The sequence below is a fragment of the Marmota flaviventris genome, chromosome 9 (assembly GCF_047511675.1).
Source record: "Marmota flaviventris isolate mMarFla1 chromosome 9, mMarFla1.hap1, whole genome shotgun sequence".
Classification (NCBI taxonomy): domain Eukaryota; kingdom Metazoa; phylum Chordata; class Mammalia; order Rodentia; family Sciuridae; genus Marmota; species Marmota flaviventris.
Window position 1 is genome coordinate 42,318,294 of NC_092506.1, and position 24,422 is coordinate 42,342,715.

The following is a 24,422-nucleotide window of genomic DNA, read 5'->3' on the forward strand; positions in this document are numbered from 1 at the left end:
GGAGAAACATTAGAAATGCTTTTATTTTTCAATTTAACTTATATCTAAAGTCACAAAGTTCTGCTCTAGCAGATAAATACTTGTTCATGAGCCACAGAATTTCTTTTAGCTTCACTGTTTTTTATTCAGCATTAATTGACTGCAATTTAACTCTTTTTTTTTCATTGAACAAAGTGTATTCAATTATAATTATCCTCCCCAAACTTAATTTTGCTCTTCTGTGCCCACAGCTATCAAAGCTTTTGACCCCCTGGTCTTTTTATATTATTTCTTAGTTCTCCCTGGTATTTGTAACTTCCACTAAGGACCATCTGTAGATTTAATTAACTTGTTGAATCCTCTTTCTTCCACACCATTAATGAAGTTGTTAAATAAGTCTGATCCCAGTGCTCATCTCTGTGGTATCTTGATGGTCCTTCAACCCCAATTATGCACTACATTTCCCTTTACCATTTCCCCTTATTTACATCCCCCTGGCCATTTCCCAAACCACTGAAAACCTCACTTCCAAATCATTTGAAATTACATTTTGAATGAAATTTAATGTGAAATAGTTCTGACTTTTCCCCCCTTAAATCTGACTTAACTATCCTTATTGAAATGACAATTTATAGTATCAATTTCCCAGAACATCCTGAAAATTTAAAGGAATAGTTCAAACATTTCACATCTTAAATAATGCTCTATTGGTCTTTGAAATTAGCTAGATACTCTATTTCCAAAGGGGAAATGTCTCTCTTTGCAGGAACTCTCTACTAATAACTTTTGTAAAGATTAATAGTGATACAATTCATACATAGTGTATTATTACTGAAAAATAATCAGATACTATAAAATGTCTTCCTCTTCCAGAAGATGTAAGGTTAGGGGGAAGGGATATAATTTTGTATGAATTGTATCTATGTAAATTTTCATATTGACCAGGGGGGCATCATATGGCTTTTAACTTGTGGGTCAAAACAATTTTAGAACTGAGGACCTAGCTTCTGAATAAAGATGCTGGATTAAATACATTTATGTCTACTTTCTTCCTTAAACTCTAATAACATCATATTAAACATAAGTTATAAAGGCCTAAATCCTTAAGGGCAAAACACATAGGAGAGGAGACAAGGGCAACATAATTTTGGAAGCTAGAAAAGAGATAGGTGAGTGTTACTTCACTGGAAAGACATGAGATAAATGATTCATAGCCCACTGTGGAGAAAGTCAAGAAGGAACTTGATTTACATCTCAGAACCCAAGAATGGGTACCATCAGTCATTTCTGGAATTATGTGGAATGGTAAGGCTAAACAAGGAAATTTAATTGGAAATTAGATTAAGAAGCACTTAGATGCCTCATAGCTAGCTATTCCCTTGCCCTAGCCAGAATCCTGCTTTTTTCTTGCCTAGAGAATGCTAGAGGGTTATGCTCAGAAGAGGGTACCACACAAATTCAAACACAATTGAGAGTAGAAATATAGTAAAAACAGGGATACTAAATGAAATTTGGCATACTAAATTTTGCAATCCTTCTTTCCACTTGGTTCAGAGAATGCTAGCAATCAAGTTTAATTCTAATAGGAATTTATTTCCTTTAAGGATACTAGAAGATTATCCTCTCCAAGTTCTGAATAGCACAAAGGAATGAACCTGAAATAATTGACATTCAACACCTTGCACAGGTAACCTAAAATTTAAGTTAAATTAGCATTGTATCGCTTCATTATTAAAGATGAGCAGATAGCTAAGGACTACAAGATATTCGAGAAAAAGGTAAAGACAAGAACAAAGTAGCAGGAAAAAAAGCAAATTTATAAAAATAAACTCTATTAAGTAATAATGTATAAAATATTTCACTTGTCCTCAGAAACATCAAAGAAGATACTACGTATACAAACTGGACACAATAAAAAAATTCAGTAAAAAATAACAAAGTAGGATAGCAGAAATAAATAGCTCAATAAATAAGGAAGATAACATTTATAAAACATGTCCACCATGCCTCCTGAAAGATTAAAAAAAAATAAAGATTTAAAAGTTAAAAATAAGGCAGACATGTCAACCTGATGAGTGGATTTAAGTAACATTAAAAGCAAATGGGCCTGGGGTTGTAGCTCATTTGCCTAGTACATGTGAGGCAGTGGATTCAATCCTCAGCATACCATGAAAAAATAAAATAAAATAAAGGTTATTGTGTCCATCTATGACAAAATATTTTTTTAAAAAAGTAAATGAGTCTTGAGGTTGTGGCTAAGCAGTAGAGCGCTTGCCTAGAATGTGCAAGGCACTGGGTTCACTCCTCAGCACCACATAAAAATAAATAAATAAATAGAATAAAGGTATTGTGTCCAACTACAAATTTAAAAAAAAAGTAAATGATTTGGGACTGGGGTTGTGGCTCAGTGGTAGAGTGCTTGCCTAGAACATGTGAGGCACTGGGTTTGATCCTCAATACCACATAAAAATAAAACAAAGGTATTGTCTTTAAAAAAATGATGTTTCTTATATCAACTTCAAATGCAAAGTGTAAGTATAAAATAACATTATACTATGTGAGCATACATGATATACTAGACTTTTCTAAAAGTGTTTTTTAGTTGTTGATGGACCATTATTTTATTTATTTTTATGTGGTGCTGAGAATCGAACTCAGTGTTTCATACATGCTAGTCAAATGCTCCACCACTGAGCTACAACCCCAGCCCCTATAGAGGACTTCTGACCAAAAATTACACTCCTGTTTTTGTTGGATCACAGCCTTACAAATACTCAAGTTATTTGTAAAGATTAAAATAAGGTTAAAATATGGGAAGTAGTTTTATATGTATATTTTAGATTTGAGTTTGAATATGTTGCCATATTCTTAAAACAAATAAAATCCACTCAAAGTAAATAAATAAATAAATAGATAGATAAATAAGGTAGGCATGATGAAAGAGTTAGAAAACCAATATAAAAGTCCTGACACTGAAATGATAGATTTCCAGGAATAAAAAAAATAGAAAATACAGGGAAGTCAACAAATATTTTTTAAATGCCAGAAATGAAACCAGAAATTTCTAAATCAAAAGGCTCATCAAAGTCTGTAGCCTATTGGTTTTAATAATATAATCTTACAAATCCATATCATCATCAAATTTTACAACACTGAAAATGAATAAAGCAGCCCCAATTTTCCAAACAAAAAAACAGTAAATTTCAAATGATTAGTAGAATGATACTTTACTTCTCAAAATTAAAACTGGAAAATATGACAGCAGTTATTACTAAAATATTTCAAAGAAAAACTATTTACAATCTAGAATTCTATACCCATCAAAATTATCAACACAAAGGTAGAATAAAACATTGTCAGATCTAAAATATCTGAGTAATTTATCTTTCATATACTCTGTCTCAAGAAGCTAATTTCATATTTGTTCTATAGAAATGAGAATACAATCCAAAAAAGGGGGGGGGGGAATGCAAAGGATTCAGGAACAAAATATCAAACAACTAAGATAATGTTGAAAAGAGATCCAAAGGAAACAGTTGTGTTGTAGATCCAAAGAGCTACCAGCATAGAACTGAGCAGGTAAAGAAGCTCTGTAAATATTTTCTTCATAGAATTACATGTTATAAAATATCAAATCCTTTGGAATGCATTGAGGGGTTATAAATATTTGAGGAGAATTCAGGGTTGATTCAATATTTAGTGACAACAAATCTAAACAAACAAACACTAATGATGAAATTAGATATCTATGTCATACATGGAAAGTAAACATTTGTGACACAGAGAAGTACTGATTGCTAACTTTCTAGCTCTCTTATAAATATAGTTCACGTATATGACAAACACTGACTTTAATCAATACAAGAAGGAAATTGCAACTGTTTGTGTGTGTTCCTGTGTGTGTGTGAGTGTGGGTTTGTGTATGTGTGTGTGTGGGGGGGGTTGTGTGTGTATTGTGGGTGAGAGTTGAAAAGAGCTAAATTTCCTCTTCAATAGTGGAAAGTCAATAGAGAACCCCTAGTCCTAAAAAGTACTAATTAAACAGTGATATAATTGTATTTTTTTTCTTATAGATAAAGGGAAGAAACTGTCTTGGAAAGGAGGTATAGAATAGGATAGAAGCAAAGAATTAGTGTTTTAATAACCAGCCTTATAGAACTACTTGACTTTTTAAACTGTGCACCTTAAAAAAGATTAGCTTAGCTTAATTGATAAAAAAGACATAAATAGGCATTTCACAAAATAGTATTTCAATAAGTATATAACTATATTTAAATATGTTACACAAAAGTGGAAATTTAAAAAATAATATAATACCATATCACCATTATTACTAGTAAGAAAAATATAGATAAAAATATGTATTGATAAATTTATGGCACAATTGTAATTCTGATTTATTGTCACTGGAAATATAAATAGACATAATTGCTTTTGGAAACTGTTAATCAGTTTTCAAAATGAACCAATGAATACCTAGCAACTTCATTTCTCAATATATAGGTATATAAAATACATAAAGATGATCATCTGTGTACAAGAATTTTTATTGTAGCAAAATAACCCAAACTAGAAACAGCACAAATGACCAACAGTAGAATGGATAAATATGCTTTGGTATATTGACAAAATAAAATACTACTCCACAATGATAATAAGCAAATTACAACTATGAACAACAGAACAGATGGATATGACAAATATAATACTGAACAAAACAAGCTGGATACAAAAGAGGCCATATAGTTTGGTTGCATTTCTGTGATGTTCAAAAACTTCTGGTCTGTAGTGCTAGAAGCTGAAATGTGGTTCCTCTTGGTGCGTCTTGGAAGAAGATAGGAGAGGGCACACCAGGGAGCAGACAATGTCTTATTTTGGGGGGGCAGGGGCGAGGTGTGTTTCAAAGGTATTTTTATCTTATAAGAATTCACTGAATTGTATACTTATGTTTTGTTGCTTTGTTAAACATACGTTAAATTTCAATCAAGTTGGCTAACTGTATGTGAGGTTTTCAGGCCTCCTGCTCTTCCCTCTTCTGGCACTCAGGATTAATTCAAGACTTAAAAGCATTTTAAGAAAAAGGAGACACAATGGAACATTCACCAAATTTTTTTAGAGAAAACTCCACTACAGATTGTAGAAATTGAGATAGAAAAGGAGAATTTATATAGTAAAAAAAAAATAAGTTGTTTTTCAGGAATACTTTCAACAATGCAAATAAATACGGATTCAGAAGAGTAAGAACTGCCTATCTCATTTCCACCATCTCTCAGCTATGTGGGATTGACATGGCATTTAACCCTTTAAAGCCCCACCTATAAAATGAACATAATAATATTATCTGTCCTATCACACACTTACATGCTCACTGTAGGGACTGGCACCTCAAAAATAAGAGTTGTTGATGTATTGACTAAATTGAAGTTTTTCTGCTCAAATGGCAAGCACTTAGATGGCTGGTAACTATGTAAACATAAGCATGATGTTCATGTTATGAAGTTGTACTTACTTGACATAAGAAATAGTTTTCCTTGAGATTAAAAAAAATAAGTGTTAAATCAGGGAAGGATTTGCAGGTGTACCTGAAAAGGACTTCAGATGTTTGTTTGGAAACTTCCAAATTTTTAGTACATTAGTTATCTGTGAACATCTGTTCAGAGACACTGTTTCCATCTGATTTTTAAATTTTAATTTATAAGGGGATGTGTTATGCCATAGCCTAAAATTCATGTCATGTTTTAGGGTGGTATTTAATGATTGTTATTGTTTGGATCTTTAATGTTGCCTGAAAAGATCATGTGGGACAATGCAGCAATGTCTGAGATGAAATTATTTTATTAGAGAGTTATAACCTAATCAGTGGGTTAATCCATTTGATGTATTAATGATCTGAATGGACTACTGTGTGCTAACTGTGGACAGGTAGGGTGTAACTGGAGAAAGTAGGTCACTGGGGCTGTGCCCCTATGGATTATATTTTGTCCCTGGCTTCTCCTCCCCTCCCTCTGGTTCCTGGCTGCTATGAGCTGCACAGCCTTCCTCTGCCACATCCTTCTTTCATGGCATCCTGCCTCATCTCATGTCTACAGCAATGGAATTGGCCAGCCATGGACTGAATCCCTGAAACTGTGAGCCCAAACAAACTTTCCTCTTCTAAATTGTTCTCATCAGGTATTCGGTCACCAGTGGTGGAAAACCAACTTACACAATTAGTTTTCATTGTTGAAGTATCATCACCATTAAAAGGTTCATGTGGCTTTTATTCCACTTCAAGTACAAGCTCAGAGTGGTAGACCTGAAAGAGTCACACTAGAATATCAGCTCGATGCTTATTCTGTGAACTTGCACTATATAAGTTTGAATGTTTCATTGTCTGCAGAATGGAAGTGAAGTGTACTTCAAATTGTTTTATTTTTTTTTTTGAGATGTTCCAGAAAGAAAATTCCTTTCAAAGCATCTGTGTCTATAAAGAACTCTTTAAATATTAGCTGCAGCTGATAACATTTCTCTCAAATACAGAAGCTACAGGGAACAGTTTGTACACTATCATACTTTACTATCTACTAATTTATTATTATTTATTATTCACTAGTTAGAATTATTACAACAATGTTAATAGATATTTAAGAATGTTGAGATGATATATAACTTAGTCAAGGCGAAATGGTGAGTGGCAGAGATTGTCCAGCCTGAAAGGTCACCTATGCCCCACTGTCCTGATATACAGATACCCTGTGGATAAATTATCTGAAATGGAATCTTTTTGATACCTTAAATATTAAATCCTCATATTAGTAATCTAAAGCCAAAAGAAAGAAATGAATACCTCTATAAAAGGGAGGTCAAAGACAATGTGCAAAAACAGAAAAATAAAACAGAATTTTAAACCACTAGACCAGAATTTAAATCCAAGCTTACTTACTTATTAACTCTTTAATCATGAACAATTTTCTTTATATCTTAGCCTCAGTTTCCTCATCTGAAAATTAGAATGATAGTAAGTTATTCCTCCTTGAGGTGATTCAGGTGTTGGAAGACTTAAAAAGAGATGATATAGTGCCTGTAAACATGCATTAGAGATTATAAAGTTCTGTGGTAAAATTATTCTGATTATAGCAACCTCATTCTAAGGAAGAGAGTGTTGACTAGTCTAATGAGAGGGTTAGTCTCTGGGAGTATCAGAGTAGTGTAGATGGGGCTTAAGAGAATCATAGAAGCATACTCAGAATTCAGAGTTCACCTGAGAAAACAACCCAGAAGATGAGCTCTGACAATTGTCAGAGCTTAAATTAGTCTTGCCATTTTGAGGAGAGAAAATGATTGTGGGATCATAATTAGAATAAGTTATACCCCATGTATGTAAAATACATCAAAATACAATCTACTGTTATGTATATCTGAACAAAAAAGCTTGCACATTGTGAAACAAAGAACAGTTCAAATCACAGCTCTGACTCTTCCTAGTACCACAATCTTGTAATCTTGTGCATATTTCTTTATAGTTTTTAATATAAGTTACTCAGTAAATGAGAATAATCATTCACTGATTCACACATTCATTCATTCAATAACTACATATTGAGCGCAAGCCAAATTCCAGGGAGTATTCTGAAAGCTGGGGCTATAGGAGCACAACAGTGACAAAACCTCTGCTATCACAGAGGTTGACCTTTCTGTGTGATGAGAAAAAATAAATAGTATAGATTAGTAATATGTTCAATTCTCTAAAAAGGGATGAGTGCAATGGAGAAAAGTAAAGCATGGAGCAGAGGTACTGTTTTCTGGGGTAAGATTCAGTGTTGTGATTAATAAGTGGTAGAAAAGGCCATATAATTACTGAATAGGGATTTAAAAGATATTAAAAAACAAATCACAAATATATGGAGGAAGAACATCCCAGAAAAATAGAACACCAGATTCAGAGGTCCTGAGGTGTTCATATTTGTTTGAAAATAGCAGTGGAGGGGGGGGGATATGTAAATACATGATGAAATTATACTAGCAATGTGGGATGAAGGATGTCAATCAATACCTGCCTTCTAGGTAATAGTCAAATAACATATGTTAAGCATTTGGTACATGATCTATCTTAAATTTTGGTCTAGCATAAACATTGAATAAGATGGTTCCTTCACCAGTCTGCCTCTCCTTCAAACACTGGAGAGCACTGGTGCTCTAATTGTATACATCTCCAAAATCTCAATACATGAATTTTATGGAGAACACACCAATAATTCTAGCATCTCCATATGCCTGCAGACTAAGTATCTAGAAAACTTTAAGGTTTGCTCTTTGACAGTTGACATCATTTAACTAAAAGAAAATGTGATTATGTTTTGCTGACAGTAAATAAAAAATATGCTTAAAAGTGCAGTTCACATTTCCTTAACAATTTCAATCAAATGGTATGCCTAAAAGGAAGCTCATGGAAACTTAAGAACCACAGAAGGGCCATATCTGAAGATACTTCTTCAGATTGGGGCTGTGCTACAACAGGCCAGGGTTGTTTTATGGGGCCAAGAGAGGGCTTGCTTGTTCTCTTGACATGAAATGTCTAGTTTATATATATCAAAATGTTCTTTCATATATGCTAATGCTTCTGTCAATCAAAATGATATATAAACAACATTTCCTAAAATTAAAACCCTGGAGATAGAAGAATGAGATTTATAGAAATAGGATGCAATAAAAATGGTTTGGACAGACACCATTCTAATCTGGAGATATTGTGGATTGTAATGAGTATGCCAAGTTCACAATCCTTTGTAGGTATTTTGGGAGGAGTGGGCATGAGTGGCCCCAAACTGTTGGTTACAGGGAAAGATGGTAGAGGATAGAAGAGGAAAAACAAGAAAAAAAGTAACTAAATGTGATATATTTCATGGAGGAAAATCCAGGTTGAGAGGGAGCCTGCTGGAGGGGACTGAACCTTTATCAAGGAATCTGAAAAATATTTGTGAAGAAAAACCTAAGTCAAAATCCAGGTGAGAAAATAGAGGAAGTTGGAGTCAGGCAGACATCATGGGAAAAAGGAAGGTAAAGAAAGAGATGCCAAAATGTTTCACAGACATGGCTAGAAGCCAAAAATGGAAAGATCATTGCTTTGAGAAAATCTGGCAAAGTTCACCAAAACAGAAGCATTGATTATAAACTGGAATAGGGAAGGTATTAGGAGTTGTTGTGCTCCAGGGAGGAGGTGACAGTGTACACTAAGCACACTGACAACCATTTATTGTATTTTTTTAGTAAGAACATAAATTATCATCTTTATATTTTATAAGAAATACACTGATTGCAATGCAGGAAGAGCAGTTTTTGTGTGAGACAGGAAAATAAGATTCAGTGTCTGGAGACTGTCTTATGACATCATTCCAGGTAACAAAGGAATGGCAGTAGTTGACAAAGCAGTGGGCTGAAGAAAAACAATAGATGCACTGAGGCAACTGCTAGAATGGCAAAGGGAGGGAGGAGGAGAAATCATGGATAAGTCTGACTACATATGATCCAAAAATACCAGGGATGAAGGTGTGTGATTGACAACACTATTTTCTTCATTCTTTCCAAGACAATCATGATGACAGTATTGTGACTTCAGAGATTAATATCAAAGCTAAAATGGCTTTTTTTTTTTTTTTACTAATTTATATATTTATTCAGCAAATGACTTGAGCAATTGCTGTGTTTTAGGTAATGTCCTGGTCTTCAGAAATGCAATGGAAATAAGAGAAAAAAAAAAAAAAAAAAAAACCTCTATTCTGTTGGGGTTTATATTCTGGGGCATAGTGGAACCATACAAAATAGTACTATGGTATCACAGAGCCATTAAGTCTCTGAACAACATAAGCATGATAGAGAGGGAAGTTGCCATTGCAACAAGGGGTCAGGGCCCTAGGGAAGGTAGCACCTGAGCAGAAATCCCCTATGACATGAGGAAACTGACCACAGGAAGACCTGGGGGAGCAACATCCCAAGCAAACCAAACTGTAAGGAAATCATAATGGATCTGTTCCAGAAGACTCAAGAAGACAATTATGGTGGGAAAAAAAATCATTTCACAAGTGAGGGAGGGAGGGAGGGCATAGTGAATGGTGAAAAGAGAGAAATAACAGGGAGGTGGACCCAGAGCATACAGAGGCTTACAGGTCACTGTCATGATTTTAATTTAATTTACTCTGAGAGAAAGTGGGGAACTATAGAGGATTTGGAGAAGAGGAATAGAAAGATATAACATATTTTAACAATATCCCCAAAGCTTCTATATTAAACGAAACTATAGGTGTAGAGGTGGGCAGGAGACAGTCCAGAGATTTCTACCACAATCTAGATGAAAGAGTACCATGACTCATGGCCAAAGGAGGTAGTGATGGAGAGCCTATGAAATTAAGATTCTACACATATTTTGAAGGCTAAGTTAAAGAATTTGGATTTGAAGGGCAGAAGAAGTGAGAATGATTCAAGATCTCAGCTCAGGAAACGTGAAAGAACAGGTTACACTGTCAACTGGAAAGGGGAAGGAGAAACAATTTGATGGGGAGAAGTACAGGACTATCCTGGATTATCAGGGACCCTTGACAACTAATCTTTTCTATTATTTTATATTAATACATTGTATGATCACTACATGAATCTGAATAGGTGCTCTGGCAGAGAGACTTATGAAAGCTCATAGGTTTGAAAACACTTAGGTACATTTCAGTGACTGGAAGTAGTTTAGAATGGGCTGGAGTTTAAGATTCATGTTAAGAGAAGGAGGAGATAAAGCCAGAAAGGTAGGCAGAGGTCTAATTACTGAAGTCTATATATCACACTATGGAATCTGGACTTTATCTTTTAAGGACTGAGGGTGTACTGAAAGGTTTGCTTAGCAAGATATCCTTTAATAAAATAATCTTCCAGGATCTCCCCTCATGGACTCAATCCACTTGGTTAAAATTGCTGCCACCACAGATAACTTTAAAGTCTCTGTTAAACTGGAGAATGCTTTAAAACCACATTAGCTCCACCATGCCAGACACTGCTTATCTTTTAAACCACTACCTAAATGAACGCATAGATCTTGCTGTTTGATTCATCATATTTTGGAGCCAAGTGAACATTTTCAGGCAACTACCATTTCTAATCAGTGAATCCTATTAGGAGAGAGTGATGCAAATCCTAAGTTATATTCCTTCTAGGTCAAGCTATTGGCTTCAATTAATGTTCTTTTCCATATGATCTATAGTGCAAAGCATATTTTTGCATACAAAGACTTATGTCATGTTACTAGGGAAAGTTTGTAATTTTTGTGCTCCAGTTGATGATAACTTTACAAAAAAAACTGGATTTCCTTTCTGTTTAGCCATCATGTTTCAAAATTACTGTAGTGTTTGCATTTTCTAGGACATAGGATTAAAAATGAGCATTTGAACTAATCGCCTGACTTTCACAGTTCAATAGTGTGGGCTTGCCTGGTGGGAAGCAAGCAAGAGTGCTTGTCATCTAAACAGGAATTATTTTCTGCATTACTAACTAGACAAGGTAATCCCTAATAGCCTTCATTTATTTTATGGTGAATGTCAATCTGTTAAAAAGAAGATTGACTCCCTTTCCAATAGCAAGAGTGCAAACAACTTTATGAAAATGCATGCAGACTAAGCCACTGGAAAGGCACAAAATTTTCTACACTCTTCATGCAAATGGCACTTCTCTGTGCCCCCCCCCCATATTTCTTGTGATTTAATTTGCCTTAGGTTTCCTTTAAATATGGTTTGGATTGGAGCTATTACAACTTGTGGTTTGTAAAATAAAAAGACTGGACCATGTGAAACTGAGGGCACTTCTCCATAGCCTTTCATTTAGTCATTTATCAAGTATTTATAGAATTTAAATGTAAGAGGATATTAAAATTGAATTTTTCCCATGCCAGAGTTCTGACAGATAATAAGGTAATAGTTATTAAGAACCTCACATCGAAAAGCTGGGTGCTAGGCTACCTTTACAACTCCTGTAGAAATCCGTTGTGCCTGCATTAATCACCTTCCAGCTCTATAAACACAGTCCTAGAAATGGAGTAGACATGTTAGTGAGGACAAAATGAGGACTTTGTTGGAGAAAGGCTGTTTGGTGTGCAGCCAGTTCAAGGTCACTTTTTGTTGAGAGAGAGAGAGAGAGAGAGGGAGAGAGAGAGAGAGAAAAAACTTCCTCCCTAAACTCATCCAGAGGAAAAATATTCTAAGTGCACTTAGAAATATCCCCTGGATGACATGGGACATAGAAACTGATATTTGACCCATGTCTCAAAAGTCTTGAGGTAAATACCTAGGTCTGAGGCTGCCTCTGTCAAGCGGCAGAGAAAAATAAAAAATAAAAAATGACCAGTGACCCTGTTAGGACACAGCTGCACTATGACTGGAGTGACAGGTGGAAGGAAAGGATCAGCTTTAAAAATCCTACAAGACAAAATCCATCTAGTCATATGTAAGTGGGACAGGGAAAAGGAGCCACACAGTTAAGTGGGCCTCCACAAGCACAGCAGCTATGAGGCAGGGGGTCAAGCTTCAGCAGACTAACAGGATTATCTTTTCAAGGTAGCTCTATTCAGAAATCCCCAGTGGTCTGAGAACCTCACCAAAGCCCCCCACAAAGGAAGCAGCAGCCAGTACACAACTTCCATCTATAGGACACTAGTGTTAGAAGAGCCTGCACCAGTTCCATGAGATCTTATTCTCTGTCCCATAAAGCTGGCTTACACTGGAGACAGAGATTCATAACATTTATGAGTTTTGGAGCCAATTATATTGCATGTATGTACGATGATGTCAAAATGAACCCCAATATTATGTATAAGACACTACTAAAAACATAAAAATAAAACAAAAAGTGATTTAGAAGGTAAAAAGGGCAGCTGCTGCTTCTCAAAACTTCCCACTAACTTCTTGGATTGTGGCTGGAGAGGGAAGGTATAGAAACTTTTATTAAGTCTTAATATAATATTGAATTAATTACCTAAATGTAACTTTCCTTGTGAAAGAGCCCACATCTTGCAAAGAACTTATGAGCCATGTACTTTTTTTGAATGCAGTAAATACATGTCTTTAAATGAAATTTTGAATCTCAGGGAACATGTCATTTCTACTTAATAATGTCCAGTGCTTATTGAGTACTCATCAGACACCAGGAAATTTTGAAAAGTATTCTCCAATTGAGCAGTGCAGTTTGGGTTCTCATTGTATAAATCAAGAAAATGAGGCATAAAAGATTTAAATCACTTCCCAGGATTGTAGAGCAGGGCCTTATAACTGGACAGTCAGTTTCCAGGGCTCATGTTCTTAATGATATCCTATATATCCCACATCATTAGTATCCCCAGATACATTTTACAGGTTCTATAGAAGAGTTACCCATACTTTATTTCACTGATGATCATTATATACCTAGGTTTCTTTGAGTGCATCATTATTTAAAATATCATATTTTTAAGATGTTATATGTATCCTCAAATATCATTTATTTTTCTTTGTAAATCCTAGGAATGCCTCATGACAGAACATAAACAACCTTAAAATTTTATTTGGATAAATCTCCTGTTTTACATAGAAAAGGTGAAGTTTTCCCATGTCATAGTAAGTAGTGGAATCTGATAGAATGCAGTTTTCCTAATGCCAAACTGAGAATTTTGGTACATGGTAGGTCAATGGAAATGACAGCTACAATGATTACAGTGTTTGCCTTTCTTGAGAGAATTTGGGGAGCCAACAAAACATTAAGGTCTCAGATCTGCCCAGGTACTAAGACACCTATGCTATCAATAATACAGTCAGAACTTGGTGTTAAATCTTCCATTTCAACTCCAAAAAAAAAAATGGAAAATAAACAATAACACAAATAACCCTTCTCTGGGACGATATGCAAGTTGAATATGCCACTATTTCTGGTGCTGAATTAGTTCTCTCTTGCCTCAGAGCAAAATTCCATTACATAAATTAATGTGCATTAGCTTGAGAATAAATGACATAAAATGTTTATGAGAATGGAGAATGTATGTTGGGAAAGATATTAATAAAAACTTTCTCCATTTGAATCTTATAGTAGAGTCTGTCAAAACTGTAGGAGTAGAAAGATTTCAGTAGCAGGAGATAAAAACAAAGGCCCAGCATTATCTTTTACCTCCTGGGTATCCTTAGAGTAGTAGCCTATTATTGCTGAGTCTCTATTTTATCCCTAGGTTAACTGATGAAAAAAAAAATCAGCAGTAGCTATCATTTTTTAAAAATATTTTTTAGTTGTCAATGGATCTTTATTTTATTACTTAGTGCCTCACACAGGCTAGGCAAGCACTCTACCATTGTGCCACAATTCTAGCCCCAGTAACCGTCATTTCTACTTACCTGCTGTGTATCAGATACTCTAAATGATTTTAATAGGATATCTCATTTAATCTAATAATAATATTATGAGGAGATAATATTGATAATCCCTTTCCTGGTAGCAAATCAAAAGTTAGAAACATTAAGTATATCTGATCAAATGTCACAGATCTTAGTCAATGGAAGAACTTCAACTTAAATTGAATTAGTATGACTTTGAAGACTGTGCTCTTAATTCACACTCTGTTTCCTGTGTTCCTGCCTTAGGCACAACAAAGATATTGAAATTAATGTATAAAACAATGCACATAATCAAATAGTAGACTATGGCTTATTAATCACATAATTTATTTGGCTTCCCATAAAATCTGTCAGGTTTAACTGCCTTTGGGCATAGATAAGGTGATCAAGAAGCAGCAGATTATAATGCAAAGTAGTGAAGTTTGGATTCGGTCATATATAAGTGAGAATCCAAACTCCACCACAGACTATCTGGGTGACACTTACATGTGTTTTCAAACAGGCACAACTGGGTGAAACGAGAAGCCTCATGAGAAATGGCAAATGCAAAAGTTTGGCACTCATGACAGAAGTATAGCAGGATAATATGAGTTTCACATCAGAGAGGCTGTTCTAATATTAGAACAATCTTCTGACCTTGGGTACAGTATTCTTTTCACCATCCCAGGCTCTATCTTTCTTTTCCAACCCAAATCCCTTTGTGAACAAAAGACATTGCTTCCTACAGTTGTACTGGAAAGACTTGAAAATCTGCTTTTTGAGAGGAAAATGAGAATGGAAATGGTTTGACATATTTTTCTATATATCTGAGACAAAAATGATCATCCTGGGCAGGATCAAGGACAGGATTATAAAATAGTTCCAAGTGGCTAAAAATTGAGTGGCATCTCCATTCTGGAGCTATGGAGAAGTGATTTGTACCTTAGCCCAATTTTTCCATCATAAGCAAAAGAAGGAGAAAGTAGAATGTTTGGAACTAAAAAGAGGAAGGGGAACTGAACAAGAAAAAGTCTCCTCCCTGCTCTGAAGGTGAATGATCTCAGTATTAGGGAGCTTGGGGTCCTCTCAACTTCCAGCTCAGTGCCTCCCTTAATGCCAGTCTTACTTTTTTGAAATGAAATATATCCAGTTCAGGAAGTTCTTCAACCAAATTCACACTCATCTGACTTTACAGGAATTTAAAAAGAGCATCAGCATCTATTCTTTTACAGGTGAGTTCAATCGGAAAAGAACCCAGAGAAACCTCAAATCTTCATATCCACCTCCCCACAAAATTCTGCTTACTTTTGGGGGGGCACCTAAACAACAAGATTAGGAACACTAATAGCAGAAGTTGCCATTTACTGAGTGTGCGCCATGTGCCATCATCCTGAGAGAGGCCAAGTTAGAAAAGTAAAGTAACTCCCCTGATGGCTTATGAATTTGAAAGATTACTTTTCCATCCATTCTTTATCCAATTTACCTATTCGTAGTCCTGTGATACCTGGAAATTGAAGAAAGGTTTTCTTCTTTAAGGTGAAAATAAAATTATGATCTACTTTCTTAAAGATTTTAAAACCAACCCCCCAGGTATACAGGTCAGCAGAACAATCACAAATAGATGAATATTGACAGGAATCACTCAAAATAGGTGCAAGATTTAAAATTTGGAAGACTAGAGGAATCTTTGGCTCTGATCATTTTTTAATCCTGGTAAATAGATTTTGTACTCCAGGCAAAAAATTACTTTCTATCTGAATACATGAAAGTCCCTGGGGCATAGAAAAGATACTAGAAAAAATTATCCTGCAAAAAAGTCATTTCCTTTAAGAAAGGTTAAAAGAGGCCCAATAACTGAGAAAAAAAGTAAGTCTGTCTATGATGTTTATGTTTTCTTTGTAAATTTAAGAATAAAAATATCATTTGTTATTGCAAACAATTTACATTTATTACAAAAAATAGAAAATTCAGACAAGCAAAATAGGAAAATAATTACTATTAAAATTTATATTGTGAATGGATAATAATGTTAAATTTCTTTGTAATTTATTATGTCCCTGAAAATTATATAATTCCATTCTTCTTTGTGACTGGATAAAACTCTATTGTTTATATATGTACTATTGAACATTTTTGATTAGATGTTTTTATGCTTCCCAAAGGCTTAGAGACCATGAAAGGGTCAATGGTTATGTGAGTTTATTGAATTACAACAAATAAACCCACTTCTGAAACAATTGTAGGAAAAGTCAAGGTCTGCTGTTTTTATAACATCAACTTGTGTTTTCAATTATTTTTCTACTGAAAAATGGAGTCAAATATCCTCTATTCCTTCAGGAAAACATAAGGGTTGGAGTCAAATATTCTTGGGACGTGGTTGGAGTATGTTTATTCCATCAGGTGAGAGTTGCCATAGAACAGGCTGAATTTCCACATCAATTTGGTTTTTAAGATTATAAGAAAGTTTGCCCAAATAGCACATGATGGACATCAGCCAGTCTCTGGCTCTTGAATGGTCAAGAATTTTCTAATTATCGTCAACCCTAAGCACCTCTAAAAATCTCCAAAAGATGCTTAAAAATTCATTTTGTCAATAAAAATTGTTTTTAGTTTTCATATTATTATAACACAGAAACATACGTGTGTGTGTGTGTGTGTGTGTGTAAAATGCTACATACATCTAGACTAGACATTCTCAATGGGGGCAGTTTTGTCAATTTTGTCTTTCTGGGTAAATCTGTCAATGTCTGAAGACTTTTTTTTTATTACTCTGCCTACAGATGTAGGCACTAATGGCATTTAATTGAAAAAGTCCAGTGACAGTACTGAATATACCACAGTGTGCAAGACAGTACTCCACAACAAAGAATTACCTGGTCCAAAATATAAGTAATTTCCAAGTTAAAGAATTTTGATCTAGACATAGCTCCACACATTTTGTTTAAAGTATACTTGTTGCTTGCAGATTTGCAAGTAGAAATACCAAGTAGAAGACAGACTCTCTCAATTCTGCTGTGATGTGGCAATTAAGATATCTCTGGATTTAATGTAGCTCTTTGATTTTGCATTTTGGAAAGTCTCTAAGGGGACTTGTTACTTTTTCCATTTTTTTCTGTGATTGGCTACATTATGTTCCCATGATATCCTATCTGTTTAGTTCTTAGGGAGGTTAAGAAGAGAAGTTTTATCACAGGTAATTATCCTTCCAAAAATACTATTCTTAATGATTGTTCATCTATCTCATTCTTTACACATCTCCGTGAAAATTGTGAAACTAAATCAAAGTTAAAGGCTCAGAGAAGGAGCAGTCAAAGGATAAGAGAAGAATGAAGATGATGTCTTCTCTATAAACTAAAAGAGGTTAAATATTTGCTAATTCCTAGTGGTTTATGGAAATTTAAATTTAATAAAATCTCATCATTAGGAAAAAAAGGCAGAGTTGTTCGTTTTTGTGTTACATAATAGCAAGTGGGATAGATAGGCATTTTCATAAATTATTTCAATGATTTTTAACTATACTTGAATTTTGAAAGGCTAAGTATCACAAGCAATAAATAAAATCAATAACCAGACAAGGGCAAGGGTAATACATTTAAGACTAAGTGTAAGTAGACTCTATGTAGCTCCAACAAAGATAATAAATAAAAGATTTAGTGGGATCATGCCATAAGACCTTCACAATGCAACTGCATTTTTCCTTTGACACTCTGGTTCTCAAGGCATCTAGTGTGACTATTTCCAATGGCAAATAGGCTTACTTCATATTTATTGCTAATGATCAACATGACAAAATAATTTAGAGGCAACATGGCACAAACTCTCAGTGTTTGGCTTATCACTCATCTGGATCCCTTGCACAAGGCTGACTGGAAAATATTTACTTCATCTTTTTAATGAAAAAATATGAACAGAATTAGACTGTTGGCCAATATCCAGTGGAATGGCTTTGCTGCAGATGAGGGAAGCATCACCCACAGAGGAAGTTTATTTAACTTGAATGTACTTTTTCCCTGTGATGATTGCCCATGAATCCAAGAATATGCAATTATTGATCTCAACTTTAACATTTATCTAGAAACCCAGGGCCTGCCTATCTCTATTTTCTTTCTGCCCCTGGTTTTGATTTCTTCTTCCTCTATATATTTGGTGTTCCACATAATGGGCCAGAGTGTAAGCACTGATTTGATCACTCACTTATTGAGTGGAGAAAAGGACAAAGGACAAATCAATAAGGCACAAGAAACCAGAATCAATTTTTCCTGGGCTTCCACTGACCATAAGCCCTGGTTTGAACAATTTCCCCCTCCAAATCATTTATAATATAAAAATAATAAGAACCTTACAATCATGCTTGTGGTTAAATAGCATAATAACCGGAAATGCTCAATGAAAATGCAGATTTGTGGACCCACCCCTCAATATTCTAATTCAGTTTTTCTGGGGAGGTGATCCAGAAATCTACATTTTAACAAGAAATCCACACATTATCTTTGAGAAACAGGCATAGTTGATAATACAGGCAATATGGGATGCAAGTTGAGTTTTACTCTGGGTTTAGTAATTGCAAAAATTGTTGAACTTAAGCTTTAGTTTGTCATCTATAAGATAGGAGTAAAATATCTATGCCTTTTGTTTGTTAGCTCTCAGTATTAAGATATTCATTTAAAAAGCCCAATGCACAATTAGTACATAGTAAATGCATTCCATTAACAGTCATATCTGTCATTATTGACATTATCTGCCCTCACCCATTCCTATATATTCATTTTGGGGAAATATAGGAGATCTAGAAGTAATGAGAGTCCTTTATATATTTTTTTTTATTTTAGAAAACTTAATGAAAATTAAATATTTGCAATAAGGGCATGTATGCTACATTACCATTAAATTTCTTTGCTTTTGGCAACAATTCTTTAACTCCATGTGATAATTTTCTCATGCTGCTCAGAGGCTGTATCTGGTCTTTTTATACTTTAAAAAAACAATTATTATTTAATAAATGTGATTTGATTTATTGATAACGTCACAAAATATGAAAACAATGGTGTTAATATCATTCATTGATTTCCTAGTTGAATAATTTATGTAGTAAAATTTGACAGGTTTTTAAAAAACTTAGGCTGCCTTATATAGGCAGTACATGGGTAGAGTAGAGTAAATGGGCAAATTTTAAAAATTTTATCTAAATTCATAAACTTTCAAACATGAAGAAAAGGACACCACTGCTTTGCTTAGATTCTCAGCAGCAGACGAAATACTCTTCTCTTTGTGTAATAACAGAGGTAATAATATAGTATCCTATTTCCTTTTTCTATCCTATGATACAAAGAGCACCAAGTGTGATATCCAGACTCAAAATCACATAATGCAGTAACTTTAACTTATGAAAACATGGGAAAATACAATTAAATATTTACTTTTACAGGGCATTAAACCCATTGCTTGCATTGACACATATATTGACATGGACATCAAATTTCATTTGTATACAGGAGAACTTTCAAATCATCAGGAAAGCTTGATTTCACTAAATAATGCCAAGTGTAAACACCACAAATAGAAAGGTGCACATGTTACAATCTTAATAATACTAATTGACTTATATTACGAGGTCCATGAATGATAATGCACCTAATAAACCAATATTAGAATAAAATCCCAAGCATACCAATAAACCTGCCACTGCAGTTATTTAATGTGCTTTTATGCAAGGAGCATGTGCTGCTAATTTAGATTCCGTTGACGCAGCAGATTGTTATAACTCCAAGGGTCCTGGGTGATGCTACCCAATTGATGATAAGTGGGGCAGGTCAGTTCATCAGGCTTTATCTCTAATTAGCAATAAGAATGCACACTGCAAACTATAGCAGAGGAAAGGCCTGACCTTGCTAAATGAGACACACATTGGAGGGAGGGCAACCAAAGCTCCGTATTTCAGAGGAGGAAGCCTATTATGAAGCAAGCAAATGGTACCCACTTTGGAAGAGCCACATCTGCCATCAAAACACAATGTATCAAGTCAACCCACAGAAACCTACTCCCAGAGAAACATCTTATGTTTTACCCTCCCCCACATCTTTCTCCTTACCTAGGAAGAAGAGAAAAAAAGCTAGATTTACCTTTCTCACAGTGGCTTCCTGTGAATCCAGGTGGACAGACACATTTGTTAGGAGCCACACATGTTCCACCATACCTGCAGCCCTCCTCGCAGAATGCTGTAACAAAAGAATGTAGGAGTTCACTTAGATGAAATGCAGTAGGGAAATTCATGGATAACAGCATGAGTATTGAAAGGACTCTTTCTTTGTTGCATAGGGAATACACTTCTGTATTGACTTATTTAAAAATGTCCATGCACAAAAAGAAATAAATTTAACAATATCTATTTCACTGATTTATATAAAATCAATCAAAATAATGGATGTGAAAGTGTTTAACACAGGTCTGGCATGTGCTAAATGATAGCTACTACTAAAGATATAACTATCACTGTTATTATTGGTATATTTGAAATCCAATAGGATAAATTGACTAACTAGAAATGGTAAGGTCAGGGTGATGGCAAAGGCTTTTTAAATTGCTGACTTGTATAATCAACCACTTTTCACTGAATACCTTTTATGACAATAATTTTTCTATTTTTTAAAAAAGAATTGGTAGTTGATAAAATTTTGATAACATAATAAACTGAACAAAAACAGCTTACTTTTGATTTTTTAGCTGTTTTGAATATTTTGGTGATAAAAATAATGCATTGTCTTTGTAGCTAATATGCTTAGCTGAACCTAAATTATTCCTTTGGGGAAAATGCCTTTGTAAATACTGCTTGAATGGGTATGGATTCAAGCCTTTCAATAAGCCTTGCAAAGTTACTCCAACTGTGTCCCTCTACTCCCCTGCTAACCCTTCCAGATGAGGTCAGTTCCATGTGTTACTCATTGACATAGCATAGGAAAGCAACATGTGCTCTCGATGATGGCCCGAGGGACAATTGTACATTTATATATAATTGATTACCATTTCCTTCTCATCCAATGGACTATAAAACCCATAAAGATAAATGTTTCTGCTCACCACTGTATCCTTGATTCAGTATCTGACCACATAGCAAATGCTCAAAAAAATATTGGTTGAATGATTTACCCTTCATCTTGCAAGTATTTTTCTGATAGGAAAACTCTTGTTCTAACAATTTCGTGTCACTTCAATCCATAATAATTTATTTTCAAATGCTGCTAAATAACCAATAATTGAGTATACTACTTAACAAAAACAGGAAAATGTCTTCTTAATGAAGATGATTGGGACTGTTAACCCTGAGTTTCTTTTATCCACATGAAAGCCAGGCACGCAAATGTTTTAAATTTTAATTGTAGCTAGAAAATGTCACCCTGGAAAAATGTCATGGTTATATTTTGCTATCATCACATAATTAATATAAGCCTAGCTTTAAAAAGCCACGTGATGTATTTAGATAGTTGAATACCAGTCCAAGTATGAAGGATTTCTCATAGTATTGTCGTTTTCCACATCATTTAATATCCCTTGGATGATTTAACATTCTATAGCCTCAGCAATTAATTGTGAGACCCTTGGCTTCTGCTAGAGGTCAGTATATACCCTGGATTTCAAGTGACACTTCCTATCCAGCATCTTGGTACACTTAACCTATGCCCAAATAGATTTAGAAAATATCTGCCTTGGTATGTTCATCATAAAATCCAAAAAAAAAAAAAAAAAAAAATATATATATATATATATATATACACACACACACACACACACACACACACACACACACACACAAAATCTCTTGTGCCTGAAATATCACACATTGTGAGCTCTAGTGACTGACATTTTCAATGAGATATTTAAAGTACAGCTCTACATCAAAGTTAACATCTTAACAGGAAAGTGTTTTTGCAAGCTAAAAATGACATGGAAAAGCTGGTGAGATAAAGTTCCAAGTGGCAGCAAAAGAGAGAAGGGAGCCTGGCATGGTGATGCACGCCTGTAATCCCAGCAGCTCAGAAGGCTGAGGCAGGAGGATCACGAATTCAAAGCCAGCTTCAGCAAAAGTGAGGCGCTAAGCAACGCAGTGAGACCCTGTCTCTAAGTAAAATATAAAATAGGACTGGGGATGTGGCACAATGGCTGAGTGCCCCTGAGTTCAATCCCTGGTACAGAGAGAGAGAAAGAGGGGGAGAGAGAGAGGGGGGGGGGGCAGAGGAGGGGAGAGAGGGGAGGGGAGGGGGGAATGGGGGGGGAGAGAGAGAGACAGAGAGAAAGAGAGAGAGGCGGGGGAGGCAGAGGGGGGAGAGAGGGGAGTGGAGAGGGGGGAATGGGGGGGAGAAAGAGAGATGGAAAGAGAGAGAGAGGGGCAGAGGGGGAGAGGGGGAATGGGGGGAGAAAGAGAGATGGAGAGAGAGAGTGGCAGGGGGCAGAGGGGGGAGAGAGGGGAGGGGAGAGAGAGGGGGGAATGGGAGGGGAGAGAGAGAGAGATGGAGAGAGAGAGAGAGAGAGAGAGAGAGAGAGAGAGAGAGAGAGAGAGAGAGGGAGAGGCTTGGAAATAGAGGGCTCTGCTTGACTTTTTTCCCTTACAAATGAAACAGCAGTTCATGTAGAACCTGCATACTGGATAGGAGCCATGATGATTGTTCATAGTGAGTGCGTGCTCTTCATTTACTCATCTCTTAAGTAGAAATAATAATCGGAAGTTTTGTGAGGATAACATAAGATGTTTATGATATTTTATGTAGGTACAAAATAGGGCTGGGGATGTGGCTCAATGGCTGGGTGCCCCTGAGTTCAATCCCTGGTAGAGAGAGAGAGAGAGAGAGAGAGAGAGAGAGAGAGAGAGAGAGAGAGGCGGAGGGGGGGCAGAGGGGGGGAGAGGGGAAGGAAGACGGGGGAATGTCATAATTAATAGGGTCCTGAGAGGGATGAAATGAGTTATTATTTGTAAGGAATTTGAATGGTGTTTGGCAGAGTTAGTGCTATGTTAAGAGTTTTGTTAAATAAAATTGATACCAGTGTCATTGTGACAGTGATGTAAGGACCAAGAACAGTCTAAAACTCAGACTAAAATACAATACAAAGTGTTCATCTTTGCCAATAAGTGTTTAAGGAATCCATTGTTACTTTTATTTGTTTTAATTTCTAACAAAGGTGGTACTCAACCTTATTATGGAAATATCTTATAAGTGTCTTCATTTCTGTATAAAATAAGGGAAACTGAGGTTCAGAAATCAGTGCCCTAAGACAGCATAAGTATTCACTAGAAGAGCCAACATTCAAGCACAGAAAACTTTGCCTTCAAAATCTTAACTGTTTTTCATAGGTTATAGTTCAGGTTCTTCCACAAAAAGCTATTCACATAGGCAGGTTTATTCTTTTTTGAATAGTACCATAATAATTAAGGGAACTCACTTAAATTTAAAAGAAAAATACATCCAAATTGTACCAGTTGCATTACAGAACTGATGTAGGTAGTGTTCATGTTCCTATTTAGTCAATCTGTATTATGGTTTATAATAGGAAATTTCCCTAGGTTTCATGTGTAGAAGGCTTGGTTCTCAATACAGCAAGTTTTCAGAGGAAGTGATTAGATCATGAAGGCTCTGACCTCATCAGTGGATTAATCCATGAGAGCTGAGAGGATTATTGGGAGGTGGTGGAAGCTGTAGGCAGTGGGTATGGTTGGAGGAAGTAGGTCATGGGAGACATGCTCTGGAAGGGTATTTTTTTTTTTAATCTCTAGCCCCTCCCACCCTCTGTTTCCCTGGCTTCTATAAGCTGAGCACCATCTTCTGCCATGATGTTCTGCTTCACCTAAAGCCCAAAGTAATGGAGCTAGCCAAACACTGAGTGAGACCTCTGGAACTGTGAGCCCCAAATAAACGTTTCCTCCTCTACATTGCTCATGTCAGGTATTTGGGTTGCAGTCATAAAAAGATGACTAACATAATCTCTATTTTTGTCTGACCTGAGTCATATATCTTATAAATTTGGCACATACCATTGTTGGAATTTATCTGGAATAATAATTTTAAAAAAACAACACCCTAATAAAAATGGACTATGTCATCCAAAACTCAA

General features: G+C 35.4%; 1 protein-coding gene across 3 annotated transcripts in view; it reads right to left on the reverse strand.

Moving 5' to 3' along the window:
• Nell1 (neural EGFL like 1) overlaps positions 1–24,422 on the reverse strand; it is a 794,610-nt gene that overhangs the window by 156,371 nt on the left and 613,817 nt on the right. For all 3 annotated transcript variants that reach the window (XM_071617126.1, XM_071617125.1, XM_071617124.1), the window contains one exon: positions 20,444–20,539. In XM_071617126.1, the coding sequence (XP_071473227.1) occupies positions 20,444–20,539 (96 nt within the window). The remainder of the gene's footprint in view (positions 1–20,443; positions 20,540–24,422) is intronic.